The sequence below is a fragment of the Bemisia tabaci genome, chromosome 4, assembly GCF_918797505.1.
Source record: "Bemisia tabaci chromosome 4, PGI_BMITA_v3".
NCBI classification, from domain to species: domain Eukaryota; kingdom Metazoa; phylum Arthropoda; class Insecta; order Hemiptera; family Aleyrodidae; genus Bemisia; species Bemisia tabaci.
In genome coordinates this window covers 8,704,231-8,721,372 of record NC_092796.1, presented here as the reverse complement: position 1 = coordinate 8,721,372, position 17,142 = coordinate 8,704,231, and the positions used below count along the sequence as shown (strand labels likewise).

At 40.9% G+C, this 17,142-nt stretch overlaps 2 protein-coding genes across 6 annotated transcripts in view; one reads left to right on the top strand and one right to left on the bottom strand.

The window, feature by feature from the left end:
* Positions 1-4,372: 4,372 nt before the first annotated feature.
* Positions 4,373-17,142, bottom strand: part of LOC109040300 (touch insensitive larva B) — a 34,958-nt gene continuing 22,188 nt past the window's right edge. For all 5 annotated transcript variants that reach the window (XM_072299243.1, XM_072299242.1, XM_072299240.1 and 2 more), the window contains one exon: positions 4,373-4,791. In XM_072299243.1, coding sequence (XP_072155344.1) covers positions 4,602-4,791 — 190 coding nt within the window. In that variant the 3' untranslated portion in view covers positions 4,373-4,601. The remainder of the gene's footprint in view (positions 4,792-17,142) is intronic.
* LOC109040302 (ionotropic receptor 21a) lies at positions 6,933-16,626 on the top strand. The gene is made up of 8 exons (XM_072299238.1): positions 6,933-7,194; positions 7,980-8,122; positions 8,974-9,183; positions 10,126-10,393; positions 12,048-12,272; positions 13,933-14,245; positions 15,033-15,262; positions 15,885-16,626. Exons 1-8 carry the CDS (start codon positions 6,933-6,935, stop codon positions 16,169-16,171), a joined length of 1,938 nt encoding a protein of 645 aa, XP_072155339.1. The 3' UTR covers positions 16,172-16,626.

Sequence of the window (17,142 nt, the reverse complement as noted above, 5' to 3'; positions counted from 1 at the left end):
AGATTGGTAGAATTCACCATTCCTTCACGCTGTATTTTACACAGCGTGAATTCAAAGTCGATTCTGCCAGAGGAACGGTTACCTGTGCCAGTATTTAGTAACGTTTACTTTTTGACGGGCAGAATTGACGCTGGATTGACGCTGTGTGAAATACAGCGTGAGGGAATGGTAAATTCTACCGATCTTCTTTTTCAGTTTGCAATGTTACATTTCGAACCCCAAGTGAAACTCTCACACAGAGAGGAAACTTATTACAAAATGTTGATTAATACGGGAAATAATACATAAAAGCCCTTTCATTATGCGCTATTTGGCCCTCTGCGTCGCCCAATCCAGGGCCGGATTCGCCTACTTGCCGCCCATGGGCCGCCTATACTTTGCCGCCCCTTCTCATTCGTTTTGAAACTCGATAAAAACCATCAAATGAACGTGCCAGCGGGGGAGGGGTGCATAAGACACATTTACTCGCGCTGAACACATTTTTTGGGAAACCCCTGTCAACACTACCAGCAAAAGTTCGCGAAACTTTGCTCGAAACTTAAGTTTCGTAAACCTATCTCTATGTGGACAAGGCCTTCCATTCATAAGAAATGAACGACAAAATTATGAAAGAACAAACATAAATGTGGTTTAATAATTTTAACTTCCGCCGCCGCGCCGCGCAGACCACACCGTGTTGGACGCAATGCGTCAAGTATTCACGCATCTGTAGGCGCTATCCGTTTCACGCTGACCGCAATGACTACACTGTGTTTGATGCAATGCGTGAAGTATTCGTGCAGTCTTGCAGGCGCTAATATGTGTCACATCCGATCGCCGCGCCGAAGGCTTCTCCTTTTCATCTCAAGTCCTCGTCATCATTTCTCTCTAAGTCGCGCCGATCTTGGCCAAATTGCGTGTTTGGTTTCTCTCGAAACTCGACTTATTGAGGGTGCTGTCTCTTTTATCGCTAAGAGACGACAAAATTAGAAACTACCATACTCTCAGGAAATGAGAGACTTTGTCGCCTATTCTCGTTTGTAATTTTGTTTTTATGAATCCGATTTTTTTTTTAAACCTACACTTTAAAAAATTGCAAATTTTTGCCGCCCCTTAGATTTGCCGCCATGGGCCGCTGCCCGTGTGGCCACCCCCTTAATCCGGCCCTGACCCAACCGCCAAAGTCTCCTATCCTCCCAAAGCCCCTCAGGGAGTTGGCATTCCCTCATTTCCTCTGAAACTCCCTGTCGCTACTCTTTCACTGGGCGTCACCCTCGTCTCCTCCCAGGAGGAGCCCAATCAAATATTTTCTTCGGAAGCCTCTCTTACGTCATCCTGTTAATATGCGACTATACCAGACAAAGCTGTTTGGTTGTGACATCGACACACTCTATCGTTGCGGACCCATCTTTTCCTCTTAATACGAAAGATAAAACGCAAAGTAACACATGCCCTGGGTTGACCCCAAAGTTTCCCAGTTTCCCAATCGTTTTCTGCGCTTAAATTTGACGCAAATGGTATTAAAATCATCACAAAATTTGGCTTGGTTCGTGTTGCACTTCCTATATCAACCATGCGTAACACAAGAACACAAATATTTTCATCAGTGCAAACTCGTAGCTCGTTTGCGGTGTTTCAAGTCCTCGCTCCTATTATATTTGTTCAAAGGAGAGCCAAGCAACATCATTCCTGGAATTTTTAAAGGAATTCTCTTCTCACGACTAAATTCAATCCGAATTCATCACTGGAAAAATGTAACTCGATTTAAACAGAGGTAGCCGTCAAGAATATATTTCTCTCGAGTCGAGTAGAGAAGATGCTTATATCAAGAATTAAGTCACTTACGTTAAGCAGAAACCTGCTTGATTCAAGCCTCGGACAATTTAATTATTGATTCAAGAGAAAATCTTCTTGGCGGCCAATTCGAGTCATTTTCCCAATGATTTGCTGAACGGATTTTTTTAAAAGGCCCGATGCAATTATATGATTGACTTTCTGAAAGCTTTTCAATTGTGTCAAGTTTGACAGCGGTGGAATAGCAGGAATATTTCCACTGAATTGTTATTTCAATTATTTCTATATAACATCAGTCAAGTGGTCACATCGAGTACTTTAAAATTTGATCATCAATCGGGATGAACACAAAGTTGGCAGTGGCGAGGCGTGAATGGTCGATTATCGATTATGGATATTTCACCATTTGACTCTATGGTGAAGAATCGATTATTAAGGTGTTCGTTGCGGACACCCTGTTAATCGATTCTTTTCCGTGGGTTTAAATGGCAGATCAATCGATATATCGTTTAGCACGCTACGCCACTGAAAGTTAGACAATCCGCGTGGCTAAAGCGCATGTATCATCCGTGTAGACGACGGAATGTTTGAAAAAATTCCTCTAGTTTAATTTTCAAGTGCTGCGATTAACAACTTTCGAGTTGCAATCCTTGATACCTTGGGGGTGGAAAAACACTAAGAGCTTCGGCTCCAAGTCTACGGAGGAAGATAAAAATATTGGCCTCAAAATTAAAATATACATTCGGATGTCCGGAATCATGTTTGTTTACGCGGGACTCAATATAAATAAATAAATAAAGTATGAATGAGCAAAACTATCGACAAGATTTTTTATTGACACTCTATTATTGCGACAACTGCTCTTGAGGATCATCTTATAAATACAGGGTGATCCAGACCACCCGTCCACTATCTTTTTCTCGAAAACAGCGGAGAATTGAGCTTCGGGACAAAAAATTTCAGGGGTAAATCGACCCCAAAGAATCGAATGAAAATATTTTCAACCCCCCAAAATGGCCCCTTGGGGGGGGGGGGGTTTGGGGGGGAGCCCCCCGTTTCTCGCAATTTTCAAATAGGAAGGGTATGATTTGACTTTGGATTCGGAATTTACGGTAAAAAATAAGAACATTTTGTTCAACGCTGTACAATTCGACTGCTGTAAGCGGCCAAATCATCCAAATTTCAAAATCTAAAAATCTCCTGAGAGGAGAGGTCAATACCTTTTTATTGCTGTGCCACATGACCCCTGTTGCTCCAAAATTTTGGGGGCCACGACCCCCCAAAAATTTTGGGGCTTTGGAGGGCCGTAAGTCGAAAATGTCAAAAGGCAAGGGCATGTTTTGACTTCAGATTTGGATTCTACGCGAAAAGTTACGTAGAATTGATATGGCGCATGACCTATTTGCTCCAAATTACTGAAGAACCCCATTTCCCCATAAGAGGCCGTGTATTTTTGGAGAAAATAAGGGGTAAAAAAAAGTTGAGCAAACAGGCCATGCGCCATATCAATTCTACGTAACTTTTCGCGTAGAATCCAAATCTGAAGTCAAAACATGCCCTTGCCTTTTGACATTTTCGACTTACGGCCCTCCAAAGCCCCAAAATTTTTGGGGGGTCGTGGCCCCCAAAATTTTGGAGCAACAGGGGTCATGTGGCACAGCAATAAAAAGGTATTGACCTCTCCTCTCAGGAGATTTTTAGATTTTGAAATTTGGATGATTTGGCCGCTTACAGCAGTCGAATTGTACAGCGTTGAACAAAATGTTCTTATTTTTTACCGTAAATTCCGAATCCAAAGTCAAAACATACCCTTCCTATTTGAAAATTGCGAGAAACGGGGGGGCTCCCCCCCAAACCCCCCCCAAGGGGCCATTTTGGGGGGTTGAAAATATTTTCATTCGATTCTTTGGGGTCGATTTACCCCTGAAATTTTTCGTCCCGAAGCTCAATTCTCCGCCGTTTTCGAGAAAAAGATAGTGGACGGGTGGTCTGGATCACCCTTATGAATTACGTCAGACCCAAAGACCTACCTCACGAGATCTATATTTATTGTTCTTACACCACTGTATTGAACGTATCACATGGATTAAGGTATATACAGACTCCGTGCATAATTAATAAAATAACTTTTAAAGTGAATTAATTACTTGAGTTTTAATTTTTTAAAGGTAGGCTTCCCCCTTGCTTCGTGACGTTTTCTGTAAGTATGCTAGAGAAGAACTGACTCTCTAAATTAATTAATTTAAAGATGAAGAGTAATTCTCATCACATTAATACTTGATCACTTTTATTTTAAATATAAAATGAAAGCTTTTGCATCAATCTTAACAGCGGGTCGATTGTTGAAACCTTACCGAATGAACTTAATCGATACATCCCTATCTTGGCAATGATATGTATCGATCAAGGTCGTTCGATAAGGATTCAACAATCGATCCAAAGAAGTAGGGAAGTTGAGTCGAAGTTCGCCGTTTATCGAGTGGCGAGCAACGAAGAAAGCGAATCCTGGCGTGGAAAACTATCAAAGCGAGGAGGATATTTTGTGGCCTAATTTCAAAATTGAAGGCGGAAAGACAAGCTACACTTGATAGCAAGAGAGTTGGTGATTATACTTTGATTTATTTATTTTTTTTTCATTTTAACCTCGATACCTAAAATAATCATGCTGGTCAACTAAACACTTATCGGCAGAAAATTGATTTCACCGAGAGGAAATCTCGGAGGGAATCAACTATGTATTTGAAGCCTCTCTCTGAATTAATTTGGCTCTTTTCTGATTCAGGAAATAGGAGCGGGAACCAAGTTTTGTTGTTGAGAGCAGTTGTTTATCATTCCAGAGGAGGAACTTCTTCATCATCTTCAAAATCCTCTTCTGGTACTTTTCTACTTTGAGAATCCTGCTCTGCTTTTTTGCTGAGCGAGGATTTTTGGGATTTTATCTCTTCGGCCTTAGAGGTGTTCCGGACAATATTGCAATAGTCCACTGGATCCCTTCTTCCAATTTCCAAATATTCTCGTCTGTAACATAAAAATGAATTGGTCGAGTACCTTCCCTCATATTAAAAATTCAACATCGCATTCGAATATCAAATTTGACCTGTAAAAATTCAGAGAGATCACATATCGACGGTGAAACTACTAAACCACGTATCTCGGTTTGCGACGTCGCAGACTTCCTGTCATACTTTATTTTTTAAATGAAAAACCACTTAACGTCTAGTCTTGAAAATTTCTGTGATTTTTCCTCTTTGTGCGGAGAAAATTCTGTGAAAATTTCAAAGAATGATATTGATTTGGTCGACTTCAAAAAAATAAAATGCGAGCGTAGATTTTTAAACACCGCAAACGAGATACGTGGTTTGGTAGTTTCACCGTCGATATACACTTACCTGCAAAAAAATTGGGTTAAATTAAGTTGGAGGAATTAAAATGCATTTTGGAGAAAACTGAGTGAGAACTGGTTTTGGGCTCACCCACCCTGTGCCCTTACCTACTTTTTCACCTGTACGGTCCCATTGAAGGAAATTATTTAGGCCGAGAAGACAGGGAGTAAACATTAACTGTAAATTGAATGCGTTATTTTTAAAAGAGGACATGTCTATTTCAAGATTAGCCCCCGAACGCTGGCACTTTTTAAGTAGCCCAAGGCTCACATCGAAATGGACAAATTCCCTTTGGCGACACTTGTTCAATTGAGTCATACAGAAAGATAAACATGCAAATATATTTTTTTTCAGTTCCAACTTGAAGTGACCGGATCGATCCTACCATGTTGAACTCGATCCAGTTGTCATGCCTCTTGTTCTACTTCTTGTTCCCCCACCGGGCCATAACTGCTGTTACCTTGGACCAGAGGATCCGATTGGATTTTTGAGCGCAAAAATGACTAATACAGTGACTGTGAAATATTACCTTTATGCTGATAAGGTGTTACAGGGATGTTGCGACTCAGTTGCAACCAGTCATAACTTTGGCCACTACCCAAGTCGCAGTAATTGCGATAAGTCGCGATTTGATTGGAGAATGTATGTAATGTAATTTTATTTTATGTGTGTATGTAATTTTATCGACGTCAATTCATTGTAATATTATCGGATAAAAAATCGCGATAAATTGCAATTTCATCGCATAAATTTTCGATGAAATCGCGATTTTATCGAGGACGAATCATCACAATATTTTAGAACAAAAAATCGTGATGAATTGATATAAAATTTTGGTTTTATCAAACGCGATTTCATAGAGATAAAATTGCGACAAGATTGAAGATAATAGCTAAAATGTTGATGATCCTAGCGATTTTATGGCCAAAAAATCGTAACTTCATTTCAAAATATTCCGATTTTTCCGTTCAAAATTGCTACTTGGGTAGTGAAGAAGTTGGAATAGCTCAATCGTTTAGCGACGCAATTCAGTCGGCTTCAAAAGAATCGAAATTGAATCGAAGAACATACCCTCTGCCAGTCGCATTAGTTATTTATATCAAATTGGTTGCTTGAGTGTCGGGGTAATCCGTATGATGACTTCAATCACTCCGAAAATTGGGCATTTTAGTAAGATTGCATGCGGGCACACTAACTGGAGTGAAATACTCTCGATTAATTCTCTTTGAGGTGTGTTTGCAAACCGACCAAAGCTCAGAAGAGTTGAACCGATGAACATGCACACTGCTCCTGCGTCTGATTGGTCAATGTTACTATCGTTTTCTACATAGCACGCAGTGTCTTTCGTTCATCAGATTCATGAAAGCTTTTTCATGAAAAAGAGGACGTGTTAAAATTCCACTGCTTTGCGATTAAAATGTGTTCAAACGTGTGAGAGGACTGTAAGTTGTGTTAGTTTTTAACGCCCTTTTGCGAGATATATGACCCATCGAAAACTTAAAACTGTGCGGAAGCATTTCTCAGGAAACAATTCTCTAAAAAAGTGTGTGAAATTTGCTGTTAGTCCTCAAACTTTTTCAGGATATACCGAGAGATTACCGAGATAGTTTTCTCATTAGTTTCATCACTTTAAACTAAATATTTTATAAAATAAGGATTATGGGGCAGCAATATACCTAGGTTTCTTAATTTTGACTATATTTACTCATACATTTTTATTTAAAAAAAAAGGAGGGGAAAAAACATTTGGGGGGGGGGGGAGGGGAGCTGCACAATATGAGGATATTTCACGCAGTTTTTACTACATTTCTACTAAGAGTGTCAGCGATGGACCTATCGCTTGAAATTTCGACTTACAACTTTAGTTCAAATTCTACAGTTGCGTGTTTACTGAATGTTTTGAACCGTTATGTTGAGCACCGTCAAGTGGTAGTTTTTCGTGATGAAATTCAAAAATTTGAGCCCACAGCCACTGAGATTTTGAAAAATTTAAGTACAGTAGTCTGGATTCAACCGACGCCAGAGGTCAAAATAGTAGGTGAGAGCCTTTTTTATCACAAGCTTTTCTCCTTTTTTTTTTTTTTTTTTTTTTTTTTTTTTAATTTATTAGAATCAAAATGACATATACTCCACTGGGGAAAAATTGGATGGTCCAAAAAAGATGCTCTGTCAATTAGACGTATTTGGGAAAATTGGATGGTCCAAAAAAGATGCTCTGACAATTGAACGTCTTTATGCTAAAAGGAACTGTTTTTTCTGCAATCCCTATGCACATGGTTCCTTTTAGCATATATATGTTCAATTAATCATCGTCATTCAACATGGAGACATTGTCTTCTTTTGTGTTCAGAATAAAATACACTCTACAGATCAGAGAGCAAAGTTTCCCTTAAAACATTTAACATTAACATTTTAGGGCAGAAAATTTAACACGCTGAGCTCAATTTTATCACCAAAGTATATCATAATATAAACAGAAATTGCAGGAGAGAATGCAAAGTTGAACGAACAGTTTAAACGTGGATAAATTCATTAATACCTAATAAAAAATATACACTCTATAAAAATTGAGCCTTTAAAATAGTCAGAGTTCACTGACATACGTTACATATGAAAGCGCCTGTTTGCCTAGGGAATCATTTACAGCAGCTGTGTCGTCGTTTCTAAACTAACCCAAGTAATAGATTGTTTTTTGCTAAAGTCCTTCTACTAGACTGGGTTGTGTACTTTATAAAATTTTGTGTTTGTTTCAAATATTTGTTTGGAAAAGAACAAGAAAAAGTGATATTTTTTTAAAAAAAATTACGATTTTTACTCCGGTAGGAAAAGCTGGCTTCTATGTTCTTCTCCCGTATAATCCTCAGCTTCTATCCGATTATCGAAAAACTTTATCAAGTTTACGACACAACATCGAAAATAGGTTTCTGGTGTATGCCTCGTCTAATTTCTCACTTGACTTTATTCAGGTGAGTGTCTAGAATATTATGTAACTATGCACAGAAAATTTAACTTTCACGATATTGACTTAATTTTAGCGTTTATATATATATATATATATATATATATATATAAAGTCGCTTTATAACGCACTCTGGCGTTCTACGACACCCAAACGCCACATATGCCTGTCTTCCCAGAGGTTATCGGGCAACTGACAAAGCGTTTCAGTACTGATTTTAGGCACTGATTTTAGCGTTTATAATGTGCTAAATTGCGTGATTTTCGCTCTTTAGTTCGAAAATATCTATACAAGTTTATTAGTAGAAAATCATTTTAGATCATTATGTGAGCGCGATTTACGGTAAGGTCATTTTGTGCATTGATCACACAGTTTTTGCTTCTCTGGAACCGCTACTCTCGAATATTTTTATACTAAGAATAATTTGACCTTGCGACAAGTTCCACTCGAAATAATTAATTTATCATTTACATTCCTTATTTGTCAAACCAGGCATTTAATTCATCTAGCCATGATTTAGTTAATTTAGCTTCAGGACGGTAGTTTGACAGCATCCTACGGTGCACGTCACATTGCATAACTATTGTAAATCAGGCGCACCATGCGCGTGCTATCACTCACACGCACTTTCTTCTGGCAAGCGATGAATGCGACGCCAATAAAAAATAAGTTACTTCCCTTTCAATCTGTGGCTTCCCCAATTAAAAAAATTCAAAGTTGTGACTATTTATTGTAATTTTTCTGCTCATGCCTTTTGCGAACAGTATTCAATAAAACAAAACATGTGAGCCCCTGAAGCGAAAAATTCGTAAGTCATGTCAATCGCGACTTGCATGATTTCTTTCTCTTACTTTGCAGGAGGTTTTTACGATTTTTTGGGATGAGCGTATTACGAGCGTTGTTGTCCTGAAAGATGACGAGTCAACGGAGTTGATCACGGCCTACACATTTTTTCCATTCTCAGAGTCTCACTGTTACACTGTTGGCAAGCCTGTCGTGCTGGACATTTGGCGCCAAACGACATTTGATGAGAGTGCAGACTTGTACCCTCTGCGTAAAAAAACCGGGGTAAAAAATAATGATTTTATTTTCATCGACACTTATAAAGTGTTTGATTTGTAAGTAAAGACGGATTTATGTAACTCTTTCAGCAGGTATTTCACATTGATGACCATATGCTCACGTGTTGTCAGAGAATACCTGCATCAAACAATTTTGGGCGCTATGCTCACTCCGATTTTTCTAAAAAAATATCCCTCATTAAAGTAGCATGGAGTCCAATATCTTGGACATGATGAGCAATCGAACATAATATAGGTGATCGTGGAGTCCAATATCATGGACGCGATGCTACATTACCAATTGTCCGTACTTTCATTTTGCAAATAACTCATTTTGCCGTCCGACGCGCAGGCAGGGCCGGATTTACCAAAAGGCTCCATAGGCTGTAGCCTAGGGCGCAACACTCTGAGGGGCGCAAAATCTTTGAGAATTTTTTTTTTTTTAATTTAACGAGTCTTTTCTTACTTTTTATTTTCCAAAATCAACTTGCAAACGTAAACGTACCTCAAAACTGTTTAAAATCGTGTTTTTTTAAGGTGAATTTGAACATTTTCCTGACACCTAACATCCTCCTTCTGATCTGGAGGGGAGGGACGTCTGGTGAACCCCCCCCCCCCCCCCACGAGAGCGCCTACTTTTAAGGGCGCCACCCTAAGTTTAGCCTAGGACGCTGAAAATGTAAATCCGGCCCTGCGCGCAGGGAACGAGTTATTAACGATTTTTGGACCCAAAAAATGAGATTTGGCAACGTTTTTTCAAGATGGCGGCTTTAGTGGCAAAAATCGAAGGTAGCAAAGTTCAGATTCGGATTCAGCGCTAAAAAACACCTAGGTAGTATGAGCCAGAAAGTTTTTCGCAAAATTTTCTGGGTGAAGCCCTTTTTTGGCATAGATTGACTGGACGATGAGGGAACCTCTTGCAAAGAAGATTTGCCTGTTCTTTTTGCAGAATATGTACGGGTGCACCCTGAAAGGTCTAGCGAAGACGCGACCTCCGGAGGCCATCGTTTACCCGGACCCGACGATAGGCGAGTGGGTGTTGGAGGGCACCGGCGGGAAGCTCCTGAAGATCGCGATGGAGAAACTCAACTTTCGGACCAACATCTCCATCCCGCCGAACAACACCAAGATCGACCGCTTCGGCTACGACATTTCCACCGGGATCCCGAACGCCCTTGACGAGGCCATCAACAAGCTTGACGTTGACTTCGCTTTCGGTAGGCTACATCCGCTCCTCTGTCTTAAGGGCGTATCTCTATCCATTTATGAGCCCCAGAAAGCATCGAGTTATACGAAGAACAGGGCTCACGTCCCTGCTAAAAATGACGAGTAGGCTATTCAGAATTCGCCAACTCACATGAGTCGAACTTCCTACTTACATGAATAGAAATACTACTCATATAAGAGGAAATTCTACTCAGATCACTAGAATACTCTACTCATAAAAGTAGAAAAGTTCAAGTCATATGAATTCAATTTTTTTCATTTTTCAAAAGTGCTGTATCTGACCAGGATACACCGACATAGTGTGTAAATTTTGAAAATAAAAATATTTTGTTCTTATGATTTTTTTGATGCGGTGACTAGTTTCTGAGATATCGGGCATGGTAGATTCAATGCTGAGCTCATGCGAGTTGAAATCTTGGCGAAAACTGGATGGAGTAATTCTGCTCATATGAGTTAAATTCTGTTCATATAAGTTGAAATTCTATTTATATGAGTTGAAATTCTATTCATATGACTTTGATTTTCTACTCATTTGTACTCACCATTTTTAGCAGGGGTGGAAATTGAGATACGCCCCAACGTCAGAGAAGCGACGATATGCGTAGCGTCAAGCAATGATCATTCATATTTAAATACATTGAACGTTTAGAAAATAGACCTATCTGCAGTGGCGTAGGACTGGAAATATATGAGTTCCATATTTCAGGCTCGTATTCTCAGTTATCAGCTGTATACGTTGCGAGTGTTGAAAATGAAGGCGCTACTGATTTCCCTTGCCTCACAACGATTCAACACAGCACTCCGAGCCAAACGGAACTATGAGCATTATGAAATGAGCCTTGTTATGCATATATTCTCAAGGGTCTTAGGGCTCATGCCTTAATGCACATAGTTCCGTTTGGCAGGAATACGTCCAATAACGCCTGGATGCAACTAATCCTACTCAATAAATGCATATCGACGTTGAAACGACCAGACCACGTATCTCGGTATGAGCCGCCGCAAACATTCTGCCATACCTACTTTACCTTTTAAATGGAAAACTACTAAACGTCTATTATTGAAAACTTCCGCGATTTTCGTTTTGAGTGTAAGGAAAAATCTGTGAAAACTTCAAGGAAAGATATTGGCCTGTTCTCCTCCACAAAAATAAAACGGGAGCGGAGATTTATAAACACCGCAAACGAGATACGTGGTCTGCGGGGCGATTATTGAAACTGATGGACAAAGCGATAGACAAAGAAGACATAAAGAGTATGGCTATGGAGCGACCTTATTGGTTGACATGGTTGGCTCTTATAGACTAAGGAAAAAATTAACTGTCGGGTCTTTAATGGGTTGCTGTTAGTTAGTCCATTACCTACCTCCTATCTCCATTGCCACCACCTGCTTCGACCAATAGGATCCTTCCAAATCCCTTTCGTCGTCTTAGCTTTGTCTATCAATTTCGATAATCGGCCCGCTAGTGGTTTTACCGTCGATATGTTGCGTGTGTTGAAAATGAAGGCGCTTCTGGTTATTTTTGCTCAGAGGGGTTTAGCAAATGGCACGTGCCGTGCCATTTAAAGCACTTGAATGAGGAAGTACTTATTGATACCTAACTGTTGAATGCTAAGGGGCTGGTTGAGTTTTCACTTGATTCAGGTATTTACTCGCACATTATTTACGATTCGGCGGATGCGGAGTTCTCGCGGGCGGTGACAGAGGAGTGTTTCACGTGGGTCGTGCCCGACAAAGCCGGTCGCATTCCCTCCATCTGGTCCAACTACATCAACGAGTTCGACATCGGAGTCTGGTCGCTCATCATCGTCACTTTCGCTACCATCTCCGTCTCCATTTACGTTACAACACATCTCATTGACACCTCCGGTAAATTGGACTGCATTTTGCAATTTGGAACTATGAATCCTGGCTCTTCTGGAAAAACACTTATGTGCATAGGGAAACTAATGGATCATACGTTGTTTTTAAACCTGGCTAGAATTTATAGTTCCAAATTGCAAAATGTAGTCCAATTATTGACTATAGCCGTCGTTTCCTTCTCCAAATGAACGTAACTACAGGTCAAATGAACTGCATCTTGCAATTTGGAACTACAAATTCTGGCTCTTCTGGAAAAACACTTATGTGCATAGGGAAACTAATGGCACATACGTTGTTTTTAAACCGGGCTAGAATTTAAAGTTCCTAATTGCAAAATATAGTCCAAATAATATCCCCATACAAATTGCATTTTTATCGGGAGAATTTTGGGCATCCCCAACTGAAAATTTCACTGACTTTTCTTCTGATCTCGTGTAAAAATCAGAACATTTTTGGACATTAATTGCACGGATACATTCATATAAAAAATGCAAAAATGCGGGGGCTGTAACTCCCCCAACGTTATACCGACTAAGGGCATTTTTGATAAAAACTTAGGAGAGGAAAAGTCATATTTTGACCGATAGGTAGAACTCATAGAGAGATAAAAGGAGGTGTTTGCCAGGGCCGGATTTACCTATACTTGCCGCCCAAGGGCCGCCTGCATTTTTCCGCCCCCTTCTAATTCGTTAAGTGAACCGGTAGGAGAGGGGTGTATGAGACGCGTTGGGCACATTTTTTATTAAAGCCCTGTCAACACTAACGAAAGTTTACGGAACTTTACGCGAAAGTTAAGTTCCGTAAACCCATCCCTGTTTGGACAAGGCCTTCCATTCATAACAAACGAACGAAAACATTATGAAAGAACAAACATAAATGCGGTTTAATAAGTTTAACTTCTGCCGCTGCGCCGACCGCCGCGCCGACCGCTCTGTGTTTGGCGCGATGCGTGAAGTATTCATGCAGTCTTGTAGGCACTATCGCAATTTCTCGTTTGTAATTTATTTTCTGAATCCGATTTTTCTTCTTTTTCTTTGATACCTATATTCAAAAAAATTGCAAAATTTGCCGCCCCCTAAATTTTGCCGCCATGGGCCGCGACTCATGTGGCCATCCCCTTAATCCGGCCATGGTGTTTGCATCTTGAGGATTGTGTACCCCGTGACGTAGGTCGGTACAACCTGGTCAGCAAAATCCGGAATTCAAAGTATGAAAAACGGACCACAACGTCCGATTTTTTTGCTTAAATCAACTCATGATATAATTTCAAAAACTTTATGTTATGTAGAATGCATTTGTTCCATGAAATACACCATTTCCAAGAAAATCGATGATAAAAGCCGCCGTACCGACCTGCGTCATCAAAAAAAGTTCAAGATTCCGGAAATGCGAACACCTCATTTTTTTCTCTATGGGTAGAACTCACTCCTGAAGTTGATCGGTTAAATCCTGGGAAACCCTACACATATTTTGAACATGGGCGTAGCTAGGGGGGTCGGGGGGAGCCTGCCCCCCCCCCCAGAAAAACGGGATCCTCCATTCCTCACTCCCCCCTCCCCCCGCTCTCTTCACCACGAGAGGTGGTCCCATGCGCCCCCCCCCCCTAGAGAAATTTCCTAGCTACGCCCCTGATTTTGAATAAACTTTTGTTAACTGTGGTGCTCAGGCGAGCTTAGGAAGTTGCGGGACATCGTTTTCTACGGGGTGGCGACCTCTTTGGCGGTGTCCTCGCCGGCCCAGCCGGAGACCCACTCGCTGCGGCTCCTGATATTCCAGTGGCTTCTCTACTGCCTCGTCATCTCGGCGGCCTACCAAAGCTCCCTGGGCAGCTTCATGACCGTCCCGTGGAGCACGGACCAGATCCGGGAGCTCCAGCAGATCCTCGACGGTCGCTTCAACATCACCGGACAACCCCAGGCCGGCAGGATCCTCAAACGCTCCGCCACCGAGAACCCCGTCCTTCAGAGACTCTCCCAGAAGTTAGTCATTCGAAATTTAACCCAGTGTCGTGCTCCCATTTTCCGGAACTAGTCAGGGTGTCTACAAGTCCGGAATTTTCGCAAAGTCCGGAAATACATACTGATTTTTTAAGGGCGGTCCGGAAGTACTGAAAAAGGGCGGAAATCCCGGAAGAAGGTCCGGATTTTTTTTTTTTTTTTTTTTTTTGTCACAATTTGAAAGAGAAATTCAATTTTTTTAAATTTTCGAATTTCGTCAATTGAGGTACTGAAAAAGTACTGAATTTTCCCGCTGAGGAGGTACTGAATTTCTCCGGAATGTACTGTAAAAGTACTGATATTTGGCTAGCCTGTTTTAGTAGACACCCTGTAGTGCCGAATTTTGGAACTTTTGAGGTTTTCCTGAATTTTCCCGGAACTTTTGCAATTCCCAATATGTTCCGGTCTTTTGCATTATCCGGCACTTTCGCAGAACTTTCACTGAGAGCGGAATGATATGCAGCAACAATCAAAGAGGTGGATTGACAAAATCTTATGATTGAGGATTTCTAACGAAAATTGCCGGGGAAAAAAATGTTAAATTTACTATCCCGAAGGGATAGGGTTATCCCCAATGACGCAACTAATCGCTAAAAGTTTATTCTTGCATGTGGAAAGGAAGAGGAATTCACGCCTCCGTTATTAAGTTTAAGCACATAAACTTTCACAAATGATTAATTCTTTCCGAGAGTGCGTCATAAATTTTATCATGTCAAGTTCTGAACTTGTGTATTCTTTACAAAGTTTCATGCTATATGTTGTTGGCTAGATTCGTGATCCACGCGGGGTTCTACGATGACGTCATCGACATGATCGAGGCGGGGACGACGGCTTCGTTCGGGGCCAAGCGCTTCATCCAGTTCTACTCGATCAACCGACTCAGGAAACGCAACGCCATCCTCCATATCATCCCCGAATGCGTCCTCCAAGCCCACTCCAGCCCCTTCATGTTCAGGAAGGGATCCGTCCTTGAACTTCCCATTAACCGAATCATTTCCGGTAAATTGCCCTAGATACAAATGGGCTTGGTGAGACAAGCTCATGTATATAGTTAGTAATTGTACAAATAGTCAGGCATTTAGCACTTTTGGCCACCTTTTCTATCCTAATTTCTCTTATTTTGTAATTTCTTATACTTTTGATGATGAGGAAGTATGAATAATTTCTACCAATGGTAATATTAATTATGACTCACAGTAAAAGGACATGTGGGCATTTTTCATTTGGGCGATGGTACCACTACTGGACATTCCAGGTACTTGGACATTTTTTACTCGTGAACCTTTCTTACATTGGACATGCATTTTTGGGCATTTTGACCTATCGCCGGATTATTAAAAAAATACGCGATGGTCACAAAACGCTTGTGTCAAATGCCCCTGACGTTAATAAAATCATTCCCGACAGTTTCTGTGAATATTTATGAATAAGGAAAAAAAATCAATTACTAATTTTAGGAAAAACTTTCGGCAGGTTATTCTTTTTAAAAAAAGTAAAACATAAGCGGAGATCCGCAACCCCGCATTAGGACTACGCATTTATCGACTTTAGCCATCGATACATGATGTGTCGCTTTTCCGTGACATTCTTAGCACTTACAGCGTCTATCTTACGCCTACAGGTTTGGTCGAGAGTGGAATTACGGATTACTGGTTCGAGTACTCGATTCCAAAGTCGGGCTTGAAGTTGGAGAACGTGCGAGCGTTGCAAATAAACCAGATCAAAGGGTTGCTCATCATTTTGTTTTGCGGTCATACCATGGCGGCGATAGTGCTACTACTGGAGAAAGCCCATCGCTACTGGACCGTCCGCTCCGGAAAAAAGAAAAGAGTTGCGTTTGTGGATTCGATGGACAAAAATGATCGGAAGAAGGGAGAGCCTCACCGCATGATACATGCATGGAACTAAGTAGGGAACTTTGGAGTAGAGTACCCTTGTTGCAGTGTACTGTTTTATTTTTGAAGGTGGGCTTTGCTTTAAAAAAGGAGAAAAAGAAAAATTGTAAGAATTTATCATTTGCCTTAATGTGGGAGTTAGAAACTCATGTGTGAATGTAGCTTTTATTTATTTTTTCAACTTTTAACGCAGTTGTCTTGCTAATAATCACGTAAGAATATAACCTAACCCCTCCAGCCGTGAGACCTTTAGGTACACGCCATTTCTGCCCCTTCATTCAAAGGAGGATTCTTGTTGTATTATAACCTGATTTTCATAGGAATAAGTGTAATAAAATCCCTCAAAAGTAAAAATGTAGCTTTTATGTTTCGTGGAGTGCTGTGCATTGCGTGAACTTCCCACCGACCAATGAGGACCCACCGATAAGAGGTGAGGAGTCTAGGAGGGATCCCTTCCCCCAAAATTTGTGGAATTTCAAAGCAAATCTAATCTGTACGAATTCAAACTTTCAGAGCTTTTGAGAACTGCAACCGCGGTTCTCTACGCATGTAGGCTTCTTCGGCTGTGCCTCTCCCTCTCCCTCTCTTCTCAATTTGTTTGAATTGACGCTCTGGGCAGTTAACTGCTTTCCAATGCTGCCGTCATTTTTCTCGGTTTAAAATAACTTTCACCAAACCTTATCACAGAATATGGGAGTAGAGCACGAGAAAGCGCGCTTTGATGACGGCGCAGAGATACAACTATTCGTGCTTGATGGATGTCCGTGCTGCATCTGCAAAATTGAAGGCGCAATGGCGCGAGGCGTGAAATCGCACTGCTTCGCTCTATGCTGCCAATGCAATGAGGCGTCGCGCAGTTTCGGCAGAAAAATAAAAAAATGCAGACCCGAATACGTCTCTCATATCTTCGGTTGTGCTGCTCACGTAGCCCTTAAAGCACCACCAAAAATGAGACAAGTAGAAACAAACACGATATGGAATTAG